A 16,350-nucleotide genomic window follows, 5' to 3' on the forward strand; every position below is an offset into this window, starting at 1 on the left:
GGGGGGGGGGGAGGAAGCCTCCGATCGATCGACCGGGATCGGAATCGGTGGGAGCGATCCTTAGCGAGATCAGGGAGCCTTGTTGAGACGATTTGGGCGTGGTGTGGCGATAGTTTCGATTTGGTTGGTATTTCCGAGGTTTTCCGGTGCTCGATCTCGTAAAGGTAGGTTGATTTTTGCTATTTGGGGTTCGATTTTGTGTAATGGTGCTTTCGATGGTTGCTTGAGAGGGTGAGATCTATGGATTAATGATTTGTTAACGGAATTAGAAGCAATTTGAGTATATTAGGATTTCAGAAGAGGTATTTTTCTTATTTTAATTTGATAACCTATCTTTTTTATCCCATTTTTATTACATTAAATGAGGGGATTTGGGCTGAATTTTGTTTGTTTTATATGCATTTCACGGTCTCTCTAGAATTGTTTGCGGAAAGATGTAAGGTAATTGAATTGTAATCGTAAAAATTAAGATTCTAAACATAGATATTTATTTTATTGTTACGATTTGGCTTCCTTGTTTCTTCTTAGAAGAGTTGGTCAACAATCAAATATTTTTGTTTGTGGGAAAGAAAGCACATAATTTTGGGGAAATGTGAACCTAATTCTCCAGTAATTTGAGATTGGTGGAATGAGAACATTTTGATGTATCAATGTAATCTGGTAAATGTTTTGAAACATAGCAAAATAGAGAGGAAAAGTGGCATAGCTATATAGGATTCAAGTTATTGATCTGATCCAATGTTCTTTCTCATATCCTTTTCTTGGCAGGAGTTAGCAACTGGTCTAAAAAACTTCAGATCATTCGATAATCACCGCATTTTCAAGTGAGAATGTCGTAGGAAATGCCAAGAATGTAGGTTGCATGGGTTTAAGACAACTGAGCAGTCTCTGGCTGAACTGCTTTGGCTGAGATAAACAGGGCAAGTTGTTTCCTTTTGACTGCGATTTTGACCTTATTTCAAGAATGATTAGGGTGCGCAGCTTCAATTTTCAAATTCATGGGCTGGACAGTTATATATGACTTCCGGCCAGCCTTTGCTCTTGTCGTCATCTTATGCAGCAGAATCATCAAAATCTCAACCAACCATTAGTTCGTTTGGCTGTCTCTGCCCTTCCAGCTCGTTGTCTTCTCCCAAATTTGAGTACTGCCACAGTCGTACTGTGAGCTTTGCTGATGAAGAAGGAGAAGCCATTTCTGTTGGATATAGCACCTGTTCTCAGAGAAATATAGAGAACTCATTTTCAAGCAGGAGAACCAGTCGTTTCTTTTCGGCTGATTCTCAATTTTCTCAGCATTTTGTACTGGAATGCTCAGAAGAAGACGAAGAACATACGCAGCTCGCATACAGGGGTTCGATGAATCTACAGCGCTTTCCTTCTTCCCATGAAATTTCAATGGCTTCAGTTGGGCAGGAGAAGCCGAACAAATCTCAGCGGGTCCGCCACAAAAGTACACAGTTTGAAGATCCATTTACGTCAGAGGACAATCCAAGATTCATATATATTAATGACCCAAGGAGGACAAATGATAAGTATGAGTTTACAGGAAATGAGATACGGACAAGCAAATATACCTTGATAACTTTTCTGCCAAAAAACCTATTCATTCAGTTTCACCGATTAGCTTACTTGTATTTCTTGGCCATTGCTGCTTTAAATCAGCTTCCTCCTTTGGCTGTATTTGGGAGAACAGTCTCTTTGTTTCCCCTACTATTTGTGCTCTTTGTAACTGCTATTAAGGATGGATATGAAGATTGGCGGCGGCATAGATCTGATAGGAAGGAAAACAATCGAGAGGCCCTTGTCCTGCAATCTGGCGAATTTAGAATGAAGAAATGGAAAAAGATATGTGCTGGAGAGGTGGTGAAGATTCATTCTGATGAAACAATACCTTGTGATATGGTCCTTTTAGGGACCAGCGATCCAAATGGAATAGCATATATACAGACTATGAATTTAGACGGTGAGTCCAACCTAAAGACAAGATATGCTCGGCAGGAAACTGTTTCTATGGTCACTGAAGGGGGTTCCTTCTCAGGGCTAATAAGGTGTGAGCAGCCTAATAGGAATATCTATGAATTTATGGCCACCATGGAGTTCAATGGTCAGAGAATTCCCCTCGGCCAGTCAAATATTGTTTTACGTGGCTGTCAGCTTAAGAACACAGATTGGGTCATCGGTGTTGTGGTTTATGCTGGTCAGGAAACAAAAGCAATGTTGAACAGTACAGCATCGCCTTCTAAAAGAAGCAGGTTGGAGAGCTACATGAACAGAGAAACCCTTTGGTTGTCAGTTTTTCTTTTTGTGATGTGTGCGGTTGTGGCAACTGGAATGGGGCTATGGCTTGAAATTCACGCTGATCGGCTTGATACTCTACCATACTACAGAAAAAAGTACTTCACACATGGCCGTGAGAATGGGAAGGACTACAAATACTACGGTCTTGCTATGGAAATATTTTTTGCCTTTTTGAGCTCTGTTATAATCTTCCAAATAATGATACCTATATCTTTATACATCACAATGGAGCTGGTTCGGTTGGGGCAGTCATATTTTATGATTGAAGATAGACGAATGTATGATGGTACTTCGGATTCAAGATTTCAATGCAGATCTTTGAATATCAATGAGGACTTGGGTCAGATCAAGTACATATTCTCTGATAAGACAGGGACATTGACCGAAAATAAAATGGAATTTCGGAGGGCTAGCATTTATGGGAGGGATTATGGGAATTCCTTGCATGTTACTGGCCATCCATCTGATGAAACAGACACCTCAGGCAAGGTCTATTCTGAGTTGTTCTATATTCCTTGTATTGCATTTCAATTGAGGCTTTGCTACCTTTAGTTTTAAAACTGTATGTGAGGAATACATATAATGTGAAGATTGATTGAGTAGAAGGTCAATGTTCTTGCTCAAGGATTTGGATATAGGTTTCTACCAACATATTGTAGAGTGCTGCTTTAGATGTTATGTCCATTTTGTGATATTCAAAGGTTGACTGATGGAGAGTGTTGCTGTAGAATTGAGGCGTTCAATACCTCGTGCTGAACCTGGAATAAAATGTTTGGGGTGTAGTCTTTTTAATTTAATTGTTGATTGCATGAGCATCAGTAACTCTTTTTTCTAACAAATATCATGCTTGAGATTTAGAGAGGAAAGTACAATATTATCAGTGAAAAATACCTGTACGCTAAACTTAATGCTAGTGGTTACCCTGTGTTTGCTGTATAGTTGTTTAACTTATACAATGTTTACAGTATTACTTTATATTCAAGCTTTTCATATTGATGATAAAATCTTACTAGACTTGTTAGTACAGGTCTGTATTGCCTTTTGAGGGTCAAATCAGGTTGTTCTCCATCAACATTTATGGCTGTTCTGTTTTCAAAAATGAACATATGCTTAAAGCATGCTATATGACTTTTATAAATAATACTGATAGTAATTTAACTGTATTGAACAAATTGATGACTTCCTTGCATGATATTGTTAGACTGAAGACACTGTTGTTTTTTTTGTGCAACTGGGATGCGCAGTCTTATTTCGCTTCCTCATGCAGGATTACTTGGAGAACAGAGAAAGAAGCTCAAGTCTGAAATTGATGTTGACCCAGACCTGGTGTCACTATTGCACAGAGACCTGGTTGAAGAGGAAAGACTTGCCGCTCATGATTTTTTCCTTACTTTGGCAGCTTGCAACACAGTTATCCCAATGAGTGCACGGAGTTCATCTCCTACTTCAACAAGTGAAGTCCATGAGGTAGAAGCGATACATTATCAGGGCGAGTCTCCTGATGAGCTAGCTTTGGTAAATGCTGCTGCTGCTTATGGATACACTCTTCTTGAGAGGACGACCGGTCATATTGTTATTGCTGTTAATGGTGAGAGGATGAGGTAGATTTCTAGCTCCATTTTGTATCCCTCCTGATTTATCATGGCACTTTTTGTTGAGTTAAAAGGACTGGAACTAAGGATTTTGCCGGTCAACACGGCTTGGCCTGTGCTGCCCGTGCTGATAAGCCTGTGCCTACATATAAAAGGTGTGCGCCGAGCCGTGCCTTTCCTTGACCGGAACAGATCCAAAGTTGATACTTATTTTATTCCTTGGCTGTCCTGCCAATATTGGATAACAAAGAAAGACCTAATTTTACACTTATCTGTCAATTTCTTATTCTCTGAAATACTAATAGGGTTATATGATTGAGGGATAAATTGCTGAAAGTGAAGAATTGTGAATTTCAAGTGTTGGTGGAATTGTAGTCTCCTGTTATCCTAGATGAACTTGGTTTGATCCTTAAATTTAGCCCTATGCTTTTTCAAGTCATTTTGCAGAATAAGAGGGTTGATTTGATTCATTCCCCTATTGTCCCTCAATCAAACAGAACCTAATTGTTATGAGTGGAAAATGAGGCCTTTTCAACATATTTTACTGTTTATTTTCAATTCTCATTCTAATTGTATCTAGGCTCTGATTAATTTTCATTAACTCTTTCATGGTCAACCCAGGTTAGAAGTTCTTGGTCTCCATGAATTTGATAGCGTGAGAAAAAGAATGTCTGTGGTCATAAGGCTTCCTAATAATGCTGTAAAGGTTCTTGTGAAGGGTGCCGATACATCCATGCTAAGTATTCTCGACAAAAAGTGTGATAATACTAATGGTAATTCCTTACCTGCCAAAATAAGACATGCAACAGAGACCCATCTCTATGGTTATTCGTCACAAGGCTTACGAACACTAGTAATTGGTTCAAGGGATCTGACTGATGCCGAGTTTGCAGAATGGCAGGAGAAGTATGAAGAAGCTAGCACTTCTATCACCGACAGGTCAGCGAAGTTACGCCAAACTGCTGCCCTAATTGAGTGCAATTTAAATCTTCTTGGGGCTACTGGGATTGAAGATAAATTACAAGATGGTGTTCCTGAAACCATTGAATCTCTTAGGCAAGCAGGAATTAAGGTTTGGGTTTTAACAGGTGATAAGCAGGAGACTGCAATATCAATAGGCCTCTCATGCCGGCTGCTGACCCAAAGTATGCAGCAAGTTATTATAAATGGTACTTCCGAGGATGAGTGCAGATGCCTTTTACTTGATGCTAAAGCCAGATATTGTATAAAGTCTTCAGAGAATGTAAATGGAACTGTTAACCTGAAGAGTGACTTGAATAGAGAATATCTTGACACTCCTAAGTTGAGTTCCAATGGTTCAATACATGAAAATGGTCTTAGATATAGTGGAGCAGCTGCTGATACAGTTGATACCCAACTTGCACTCATAATTGATGGGACCAGTCTTGTCTATATATTAGAGAAAGATCTTGAGTCAGAGGTGTGGCATTTATTTAAATCTTTTATATTCTCAGTAATATTTTTACATTTTTGAGTCAGTATTTCACGAGATTCTTTACTGTTACATTGCTAGTTACACATCCACCATATTGACTAATATTATGTACTTTTGTGTTCTAGTTGTTTGATCTGGCAACATCTTGTGCGGTTGTGCTTTGTTGTCGTGTGGCTCCTTTGCAAAAAGCTGGAATAGTTGATCTGATCAAAAGCAGGACCAATGACATGACTCTAGCAATTGGAGATGGTAGGATTTTGGTTTTTTTCTCTTTTTTTTTAAAAAAATTCTCCTTACATCTGATCTTTGAATTCAATGCTCCTTGTATTCTAGGTTTTGTTGATTTGCTTGCTATTTTGTAATTATATTAGTATCATGACCAATTCTGAATATGTGTTGTCAGATTTTTAATTAGAATATATAATTGGTGCATGAAATCCAGAGTTGTTTCTTCATAAGTTCATAGGGTATTAAGGATATTAAATAAGAGAATTTGTTTCATTGTTTGGACGAAAAAAATCCATTTGTTGAGTCTGATCGTGGTACTGGGGTATGTAGACAGATCGTTTCAGTTTAAAAAATGTTGATTGAAATACTGTGTTTTATGACTGCTGAAAACAATTTAGCTTCTCTTAACATGTATTTGCAATGAGCATGATGATAGGCGTTTTTAAGTAGCATATCAAAATAGCGGAAAAAAAGAGCTGGCGCATCCGGACAAGAGTGATTCCAATTTAAGTTTTGTCCAAAAGTGAAAACATGCCGGCATTTGAACATTTGGTAATATAATTGTAGACTGTAAATGATGGGGTTTTCAAGATTTTTCCAAATTTAATATACATTTTTCCTGTGTAGGAGCGAATGATGTTTCAATGATCCAGATGGCTGATGTTGGAGTGGGGATATGCGGCCAGGAAGGTCGGCAAGCTGTGATGGCATCAGATTTTGCTATGGGGCAGTTCCGTTTTTTGAAAAGATTGCTTCTTGTACACGGGCACTGGAATTACCAGCGCGTTGGCTATTTGGTCCTGTACAACTTCTACCGCAATGCTGTATTTGTTCTAATGCTCTTCTGGTACACACTGTAACCATATAAAGTCATGCCCTAGTGATATTAATCTTGGTGTTGTATTATTTTAATATATGCTTTTGAAACATAAAAGGATGCATATGACTTTGCTTTTAAGTGCTACAGAATGGGACAGCATGTGCTTCAAATTCGTTTTTCTTTTGTTTTTTTATCACTTTTTTTGGAATTACCTTCAGTCTTATGTATTTAGAGCTTGTTTCGGAATTTAACATGCTTGTTTTTCTTTCCTTTCAGGTTTCTCACTGATGAGGCATTAATATGTTTTTGTTTTACGTTGGGCTCTTTTGTTCAAAAGAGAACCCGGCTGACTATTAGCCCTCAAAGCAGTCCATATGGCCTTTTATTTTTTCCTTAGAGTCCCCTTAGAGACATTTTGAGGCCGAAATTTTGATTAATCCACTGCAGCCAATCAATCTTTTGTTCGACTCTTAGAGTTAACCGAAGTCTTTCAAAAAGGCTGAACATATGGCTGCATTATGGGCTTCAATGAATCCTAATTACTTAATATGAAAGAAAGGAACTCGAAGAAAAAGATAAGAATAAAAACCAATCACTGCTCAATTTGGCCCTATAGGAAGAAGATAAACAACGTACAGAAATTCCAGCTGGTTGTGCTGTAGCTAATTTTAGGTTGAATTTGTATGCATTAATCTTGTTAAATCTAGTTTTTTTTTCTCCTTCGTATTTAGTTGGGATTAGAAACTTAAATAACATATTTTAGAAATTTATTTGTTAATATTATTCCATACTGCAAGTGATTCATAATTATACCCCTGGCATTCACATGCAGGTATATCTTATGCACCGCATTTTCAGCAACTCAAGCTTTGACGGATTGGAGCAGCGTCTTCTATTCTGTAATCTATACATCTGTGCCAACTATTGTGGTTGGGATTCTCGACAAAGATTTAAGCCATAAGACACTCCTCCATTACCCAAAACTTTATGAAGCCGGGCATAGGCAGGAGAGCTATAACCAGCAACTCTTTTGGATTACAATGCTCGATACATTGTGGCAAAGTCTTGTTCTGTTTTATGTCCCTTTCTTCATCTACAGAAACAGCACAATTGATATATGGAGTCTGGGTAGTTTATGGACTCTTGCGGTAGTTGTTCTTGTCAATGTTCATTTGGCAATGGATATCCGGCGTTGGGTATTTATTACTCATGTTGCTATATGGGGTTCAATTATTATTACTTTTATGTGCATGGTGATCATAGACTCCATTCCTGTTTTCCCCAACTACTGGTTAGTTTTTTTATTGATTTCTCCTTTCCTTTTTTATCTAGAGATGTTGACATATTTAGCTTCTTAAACTCTGAATTTGCATATATGACTTTTGAAATCTTGAATATATTTTTTATTATGTTTGCAACCCTTGTATTTATAGAAGTGGCCGTCTTTAGATATTTGTTTTTAAAGCAAAACCAACTTCCCAGTGAATTGGATGGCCTTCCAACTTAACATTAGGCTAGTTTTGTAAGAATCTGTCACTCAGATTTTACAAACATATATATGCAAATAGATGATTTTATAGAGATTTATATGCAAAATTCTTGTTGAATTTATGTATTTTATGGCAAAGAATGAATCAGTAATTACATTAATTTTACCTGTGGCAGGACAATATATAATCTTGCTAGTTCAAGGACTTACTGGCTCAGCATTATTCTTATAGCAATTATAGCGTTGCTCCCTCGGTTTCTTTTCAAAGTTATCTATCAGATATTTTGGCCTTCTGATATTCAGATAGCTAGGGAAGCTGAAATTCTGAGGAAGCTACCCAAGCAATTAGGTGTGAAGCCCAATAATGACATCAGCTAACAACTGTGGTTTTTCTAGTACTTCATTTCTGAGCTTCTTTCCAATGGCTTCTCGGTATGTCAGCTGATCATTTTACGTTTTTGTTTTCCATTTCTTCTTTTCATATCACTAATTATTATATTGAGAATGTAAAAAATCATGTTTTTGATTTCTCATTTTAATACCAGTTTTATGCTTGCCGTCGATCGCAAACTTCTTATTGATGTTTGAAAATGTTCTTTTTGCTTGTATTTTCTATTTTATTACATATTGGTTGATCATTAAAAAGAACTGCTGCTGCTTATGGCATTTCTAGGAGCTACTGTGCTTTAATCGGTTCAATTTGTGGAAATCTATGTACTTATTGAAATGTCCATGGGTCTTTCAGATCAGCATAACATGCATCCTATTTGTTTCCTTTTTTTTCCTTTTTTTTTCCTTGCTTTCATTTATTGGAATTTCTCCCTTCAGTACTTTGTCAACATGCATATGCACCATTCCCATTTGAATGAAATTCTATGCCACCCTCCGACCTCTTTTGTCATGCATGTTCCATGCTTTTTGAGCAAGGAAATTATTAGCGTAGAAAGATGTACAATGATGAGGAATCAAAGAATCCTTTTTATGTAACGGAAATGCATAGGAATGGGATACCATGTGGATTTTTTGGTTCATATGGTTCATGATTGCGTGGATGGGACCTGTCGAGCGAAGTAGATCTATATACGCACGCATTTTGCGCGTTCAATAGCAGCAGACAAAATCATATAGTAGGAGAGCATGATGTTTGTTTAATTTGTGACTCCCACTTTTGTAGGGGCAGATGTTTTTTGCCTAAAAGATGTAGTAACAGGACTCACTATGTAGCCCTTCAATCGGACGGACAGCCTTCGACTTTGAATCTGGACTATTTTTTATTTGGAAGAATAGGTCTTGATTGCCGCTAGGTGGGGCTGTTATTCTGCCGCGCTTGAGCTCAGGCTGTTTCGCTGGCTCTACAGATGACACTTGTGCCCCCCTCCGTGTTAACTTCTATTCGCATCTGAGTAGCGTTTCTTAGTGTTGGCAAGAGAAGATCTGATTGTCTTGTAAATTCTCAATGGCTATGTTTCTGATTATCAAGTGATTTATATTCGATGATTTTCTGTCTCTTATTTTTTTTCGTCGCCATCTAACTTATAAATGATGCTCACTGGTTTTTGTTGCATTGTTTAACTTTTAGTTATTTTTATTATCCTGTGTCACCTCTCCATTCATTAAGCTGTAGCGTCGTAAGTGCTTCTAGGCCAACTAGTTTTGTTCTATAATCATATTCTCTTGTGGTGGAAAATATTCTGCACTTTTATTGACGGAAGATCAGATTTTAGCCATGTTGCAGAAAACCCATGAAAACCCTCTTGATTGTAGTTTAAATATGCCCCCTCTAAACTAGAAGATCTGCAAGAAGATTATTGAGGTTTCCTGCGTTTGAGCCTCGTCAAACTAAGTTCTCAAATATTACTGATTACTTCCACTCTTTGCAGGCGAAAAAAGGCGATATCGGTCTGCTGTTGGGGTAAAGTAGGAGGGGAGCTCAAACACTGCGACGGAAAAAAAGCCTCCAAGCCATTCTTCTTTTTATGTTCTCGAAGTGCTTCGGGGGCTTCCGCGATCGCAAAACGTTTACTGTACAGATAAAGACGGGAACAAAAACATAAACACGATGGAATTCCTAAAGCTGGGGGAAATAGTGGTGGGAAGAGATTTATGCAGTAAGAGTACATAGTTTGCGCGGATACTTCACATGGTTTCTTCTTCTTCTTCTTCTTTAATCTTCTCTTTACTTTCTTTTTTATATGTTCTCTCTTCTTGTACCATTGAGTAAATCTATTCAGATTTTATTTGGTAATTAGAGTTTTAACCTTTTTTCTTTTCCTTTCCTATATTCAATATAAAAAAGTATATGGTGGTTGAACAATCCATTCCACTCTATTTCGGTTTTCTTTGTCTGTGTATTCAAAATCTCGGAAAGAAAGCTACGGTCGCCAATGCATTCGAGTCCTTTTCTGTGAAAATGAAAATTACAGGGATCTATACGAAAAAGGTAAGCTAAATTATACAACTTTTCGCACTTTGCCCCTTGTCTTAATTAATCCTTTTGGATGAAAGTTTAATTTGAATTCCGCACGTTTTTTAAAGTTTTTTTTAACTGGGCACGTTATAAGTTATGTAACTTAGCTAAATTAAAATAAAAGTGATTTTCTCTTAACCCAACCTATCATTGACTCATTGTTGGTTGTGCGTAAAAATAATTTACTTAGTCTTTGTTTGGTTTAGTTGTTAGTTTTTTTTTTCAATCTTTTAAACACTAATTCTATATTCTATATAATTTGATGGGTTGGAAGAAACGTTTTTTTTTTTTTTGTATAAAAGGATTGCAAGCAATCCACTATCTACTTCTATATATTTTAATAACACAAATTTACTTTTTAAAAATGAAAAACAAGTACAATACTAAAGGAGCCTTTAGATACCCGTGAAGGAACCCGTTGCAACGGATCTGTTCTGTATAAACAAGCAAATAATATTAAAAAAGTCAAAAAATAAAAAAAGAGTCAAAAANTTAAAAATGGAAAACAAGTACAATACTAAAGGAGCCTTTAGATTATATAACTACCAGTGAGGGAACCCGTTGCAACGGATCTGTTCTGTATAAACAAGCAAATAATATTAAAAAAGTCAAAAAATTAAAAAAGAATAAAATAAAAGAAATTGAAGAAGAAGCAGCAGCTATTGTAATAAATATATAAGAATAAAGGTATAAAAAGAATAAAAAAAATAAAAACAAAATTATAAAAATAATAACTTATATTTCTAGCAAGAGTAAAAGTTGAAAATAAAAATATCATATCTCATAGTTAGAGCAAAAAATTATAAGTAATTAAAATTTGATTACTAAAGTGTCATGTGCAAGTAATCCAAAAATTGTGAAGCATTAAAGTTTAGGACTAAAAGGTCACCTGTCATATAGTTTGAGGACCAAAACCGTAATTTACTCTTTTTATATTTTCTTTTTATTTTAGACAGAAAGAATTAAGTATCAACTATCAACCAGTTTTATTTAATTTATAATTTTATTCAAGAAAAGAGGTTGTTAAATTATCTAATAAATTTTAGAATGTCTAATTGTTAAAATTAAAAGTCAAGTAATCATATTTTGAATATTTCAGAAGACTTTAAATGTGAAGGTGATCACTCATCAAATTATAAATACTAGTGTAGTGACCCGCGCGATCCAGCGCGAAAAAATATTTTAATAAAAATTTACAAAATAAATAAATAAATATGAATGTAAAGAAAAAAAATAACTATATTTGATTAGACTTAATAATATAAAAAACACATTAAAAAATATTTAAAATAGAATCACAACTCAACGAAAAGCAATGAAAGAAACCGAAAAAAAAGAAAGTAAGAATTATATGAGAAGAAAAATTGTTACATAGATATTATAAAAAAATGTTGACAAAATGTAATGAAAATAAAAATAATTAAAGAGAACACTGAAAAAATTAATTGACATTTTATCAAATCAATAACATATTCTCCGTCCGATTACTTTTTTGACCGCAATAACAATTTTAAAAAAATCAATAATGAAAGTAACGCCGAGCATTATAAATATATATATATATATAACTATATATATATATATATATATATATAATAATATATTATATATAATATACATGTGCATTCACCGAATTTTAATCATTGTATAATACACTAAGAATAATAACCCCAAATTATTACAGTTCAATTTAGTGTCAGTTTATTAAGGCTTATTTAAAGAAAATTAGAAACCAACAATAAAAACCAATAATAAAAAACCCCTTGAAAATAACTTCTCAGGAGCAAAACCCCATAATAATATGGAAAAATATCAAACATTCAAGACAAAAAAGAATCATCTCTCTGAAACAAAAGGAAACTTTTCAAGAAGTTAGAACGAATTAAAAAAAACATAAAATGTGCCAAAAATTAAAAAAAAAAAACACCCAAAAATGCTTTCCTAAGCTCCAAGCGAACAACAAATTAAATGTGAAAAACGAAAAGAAAAACTACTGCTAGAAGTAGAGCTATAAGGAATCGAACCTTTTATTCTATTGCGCTCTCAATTCAACAAGTGGAAGGTCAATAATCCCATAAAATTTTGTTGAAGTACATGCATTCAATTGTGGTTTTATTGGGAGATGAGGAGGGAACGGTTTTGGAAGATGAGGGGTTTCGGAGGTTGGGAGATGAGAGGGAATAGTTTTGGTGCAATTATATGCATTCAATTGTGGTTTTATTGGGAGATAAGGAGGGAGCAGTTTTGAAGATGAGGGCTTTAGGAGGTTGGGAGATGAAAGAGAGCAGTTTTGAAAGAAGGAGGTAACACTATGTCAGCAAGATATTGGGGATTCATAGATTAGTATAGATTGTATTGCAGTTTAATATTAAAATCAAAATAAAAACATATAGAATTTTTTTGAACAATAAACTATTTTGAATTAGCTATTTAACATTTCAAAATTTTGTTTTTACTATCCAACCTTTTAATATGTTAGGTTTAAGTCAGTTAATTGTACTTTGACTTCAAAATTTGAAGGCATTGTTTAGTTTTACAAATTTAGTTAGTATATTTCATGCAATTTTCGTAATTAAATTTATTAAAATAAGTAATTAGTTCAAACTGAATCAATCTTTTTTTTATTTTTAACTATACAATTTATATTTAAGTATAAATATTTTAAAATTAAAATTTATATTCACGACAAAGAAGAATCAAATTAGATTAAAAAAGACCTAATCCCTATCAAAATTATTAGGGAGAGAATAAAAAATAAACTGAACAATAAAAATGGAAAACAAAAGAGTGTGCGCCAACCCCACTCTAGCCCCATTCCTGCCCCACCTCGCCTAAATAGTTCCACGTGTATCTTTAACTCATTTATACCTTTATATCTATACATTATTTCTTCTCAAGTTGCCATATGGCAATTTTTCCTTCATTGTTGAGTGTGGATTCTATTTCTTCATTGTTGAGTGTAGATTTCATCCCGAACCTGCACAAGTCCTTTTTCTTCCTCTTCCTTCGGCTGTTATCTTTATTCATCAGCAAGATAAATCTCATCTCTTATCATCATTTTTTTCATCAACGTTTCCTTTTTTTTTGTCGATGTTTTCTATTTTTTTCAATTATCTATCCGTCGCATCGAGTGGGTTACTACACTAGTAATTCATTATGTTATATAAAAAATAAGTATAAATATTTTAAAATTAAAATTTATATAGATGAGAAAGAAGAATCAAATTAGATTAAAAATAAGACCTAATCCCCTATCAAAATTATTAGGGAGAGATAAAAAATAAAATAAATAATAAAAATGGAAAAAAAGGAGTGGGCGCCAACCCCTACTCCTGCCCCCAATTCATCCCCACCTCATACCGCCTGAACAGTGCCATGTATATCTTTAACTCACAATTCGTTATGCTATATAGATATAAATTAGTTAGTATATTTCATATAATTTTCGTAACTAAATTTATTGAAATAAATAATTAGTTCAAACTCAATCAATTTTTTTTTATTTTTTATTGTATAATTTATATTTAGGTATAAATATTTTAAAATTAAAATTTATATTAATGAGAAAGAAGAATTAAATTAGATTAAAAAAAAACCTAATCTCCTATCAAAATTATTAGGGAGAGAGAAAAAAATAAAATAAATAATAAAAATGAAAAAAAAAGAGCGGGCGCCAACCCTGTTCCCGCCTCACCTCGCCTAAAGAGTGCCACGTGTACCTGCCAGTGGAGCTATGAATAGTAGCCCAGTCGGACTCTCTCTCTCTCTCTCTCTACATATATATATATATATATATATATATGGAAAAAAAAAGAGTGGGCGCCGACCCCACTCCCGCCTGCCCCCATTCCCGCCCCACCTCATCTAAATAATGTCACGTGTACTTTTAACTTATAATTCATTATATTATAGTAGTGTAGAGACCCGTGCGATGCAACGGGTAGATAATAAAAATAAAATTTAAAAATTTTAATAAAATTTATATTTACAGCTTATTGATATTTAGGATGCTATACCATATTAAGTACAACCAATTTGCATGACTAAATTCAACTGTTGAAAAAAAAAATTATAGTTAGAACCTACTCATTGATAGAATATTAATATGGTGCATGTAATTAAATGTTGCACATTGTATGTAATTATAGGAGTGAAGAGGTGAAGGGTTGGACGTTGAGAAGAGAATAAGGTGGTTTGATTTAAAATTGGGCTATGAGAATGAAGGGTAACATATCACGTGGCAAAAAGTTTTTTTTTGTACTGCATGCAAAAGAGTTGCAAAAGAGAGAGGATGGGAGATTAATGGAGAATGTGAGTGGATTAAAGTTATAAAGCCTATAGAATATTAGTATGGTGCATATAATTAAATGTTGCACCTTCCATGTAATTAGAGGAGTGGGGAGGTGAAGGGTTGTGCGTTGAGAATAAAAGGTAACATGCCACGTGGCAAAAAATATTGTGGCTTCATATAGATTTATAGATTATAAATATATAGACGTGTACCTTTAACTCACAATTCATTATGCTATATAGATATGAAAAAAAAAAACCAACCCCACCGACCGTCCCTAAAGCAAGTGGCAAAGGTCTTGGTGGTTGGTACCCAAGACCCAAGTTCGAATCCTAGTTGATTCACATTTCCAGCTAAGTTTATTTCTAAATAAAATAAACGAAGCGGGTAGCGTGCTACTTATCTCTCAAAAAAAAAAAAAAAACCAACCCCACTCCCACGTTGCCTAAATAGTGTCACGTGTGCTTTTAATTCACAATTCATTATGTTATACTAGTGTAGTAACCCGCGCGTTGCGGCGGGTAGATACTATTAAAATAAATTTAATATTTAACCAATATATCAAAAGTTTGTTATTATTTTAAAAATCAAAATAGTCCAAACATATTGGCTTCTTGCAAAAATATATTAATTTACTGAAGTCGATTAATAACAAAATACTCAAGATAATAAGTATGTCAATCTATTGAGCTGAAAAACGACAAACTATTTGGGAGAGATTTAGATAAAAAATTCAATAAAAATTAACATTTTATAAATCAAATCAAAACAATTAAATGGTTAAATTTTTTTTGTATAAGTTATATATTTATCCTTTCATTTTCTATATAAGTTATGGTACTTCAAGAAAATAAAGTTTTTAGATTATATATTAATCTAATTTTGTAAGTATTCTTATATTAGTTAATAAAAAGAATCATGGAAGTAGAAAAAAGTAAGCATATGAAAAGTTATATAATAAATATTTAAGAGACAAAAAGATATACAACATAATGCAACCTAATACAGTAAATATAATACAGAATTTTACTTTCGAAAAAAATATAAAGAACAAAGGATAGGAAAAAAAAAAAGTAATAAACATTCAACACAATAAACACATCAGTACGAATACCATACAAATAAAAAGAACTTGAAAAAACTGAATAAAACTATCTAAAAAATTTCAACGCTACAACATAAAGAATATATAATTTTTTTAAAAGAACTTTATGAAATTTGGAGGAAGGCTCGATTTGATGAAGATGGCAACGCCAAGCTCGGCGATGCAGCGTGCAAACTCATACTTCGTCCACAGAACGTGTTCGATCTTGGCCTCGGAGCTCATGGAAGAGGATTTACGATTTACGGTTTAGATTAGGATTAAGATGGGTGGACCATTAATTAAACGTTATGTATAAAGGGAAGGCGAAGGGTTGGATTAATGTGGGTGGACCATTAATTAGATGTTATGAGTGGAGAAAATGAGAAAGGTTGGGTTAAGGTAGGTGAATCATTAATTAGACGTTATAGATGGAGGGAGGGCAAAGGATTCGTTTCGTAATGTGAAGCCTAAAAATAAAGGAAACACAGTTACATGACACTTTTTTTGGGGAATAATGTATATGTATAAAAGTATAGATATAAATTGTATAGATATATAGATAGATGCCTTTTCATGAAGCAAAGCATCCGTATTTAGATGTGATGAAACAAAGTGTGAATTTAAT

The 16,350-nt window shown here is 34.2% G+C and overlaps 1 protein-coding gene across 3 annotated transcripts in view; it reads left to right on the plus strand.

Annotated features, from left to right (window-relative positions):
- Positions 1–10,211, plus strand: part of LOC109720057 (phospholipid-transporting ATPase 1-like) — a 10,218-nt gene extending 7 nt beyond the window's left edge. The window contains exons 1-9 of one of the 3 annotated variants that reach the window (XR_002218861.1): positions 1–164; positions 769–2,782; positions 3,566–3,899; positions 4,512–5,331; positions 5,472–5,595; positions 6,202–6,421; positions 7,227–7,685; positions 8,060–8,315; positions 9,764–10,211. Coding sequence is in view for 2 of the 3 variants with exons in the window: in XM_020246934.1 (XP_020102523.1) it covers positions 1,018–2,782; positions 3,566–3,899; positions 4,512–5,331; positions 5,472–5,595; positions 6,202–6,421; positions 7,227–7,685; positions 8,060–8,261 (3,924 nt within the window). In the remaining variant the exon portion in view is untranslated. The other 2 variants (XM_020246934.1, XM_020246935.1) reach the window with 2 other exon arrangements.

This window comes from Ananas comosus, linkage group 14, assembly GCF_001540865.1.
Source record: "Ananas comosus cultivar F153 linkage group 14, ASM154086v1, whole genome shotgun sequence".
Taxonomy (NCBI): Eukaryota; Viridiplantae; Streptophyta; class Magnoliopsida; order Poales; family Bromeliaceae; genus Ananas; species Ananas comosus.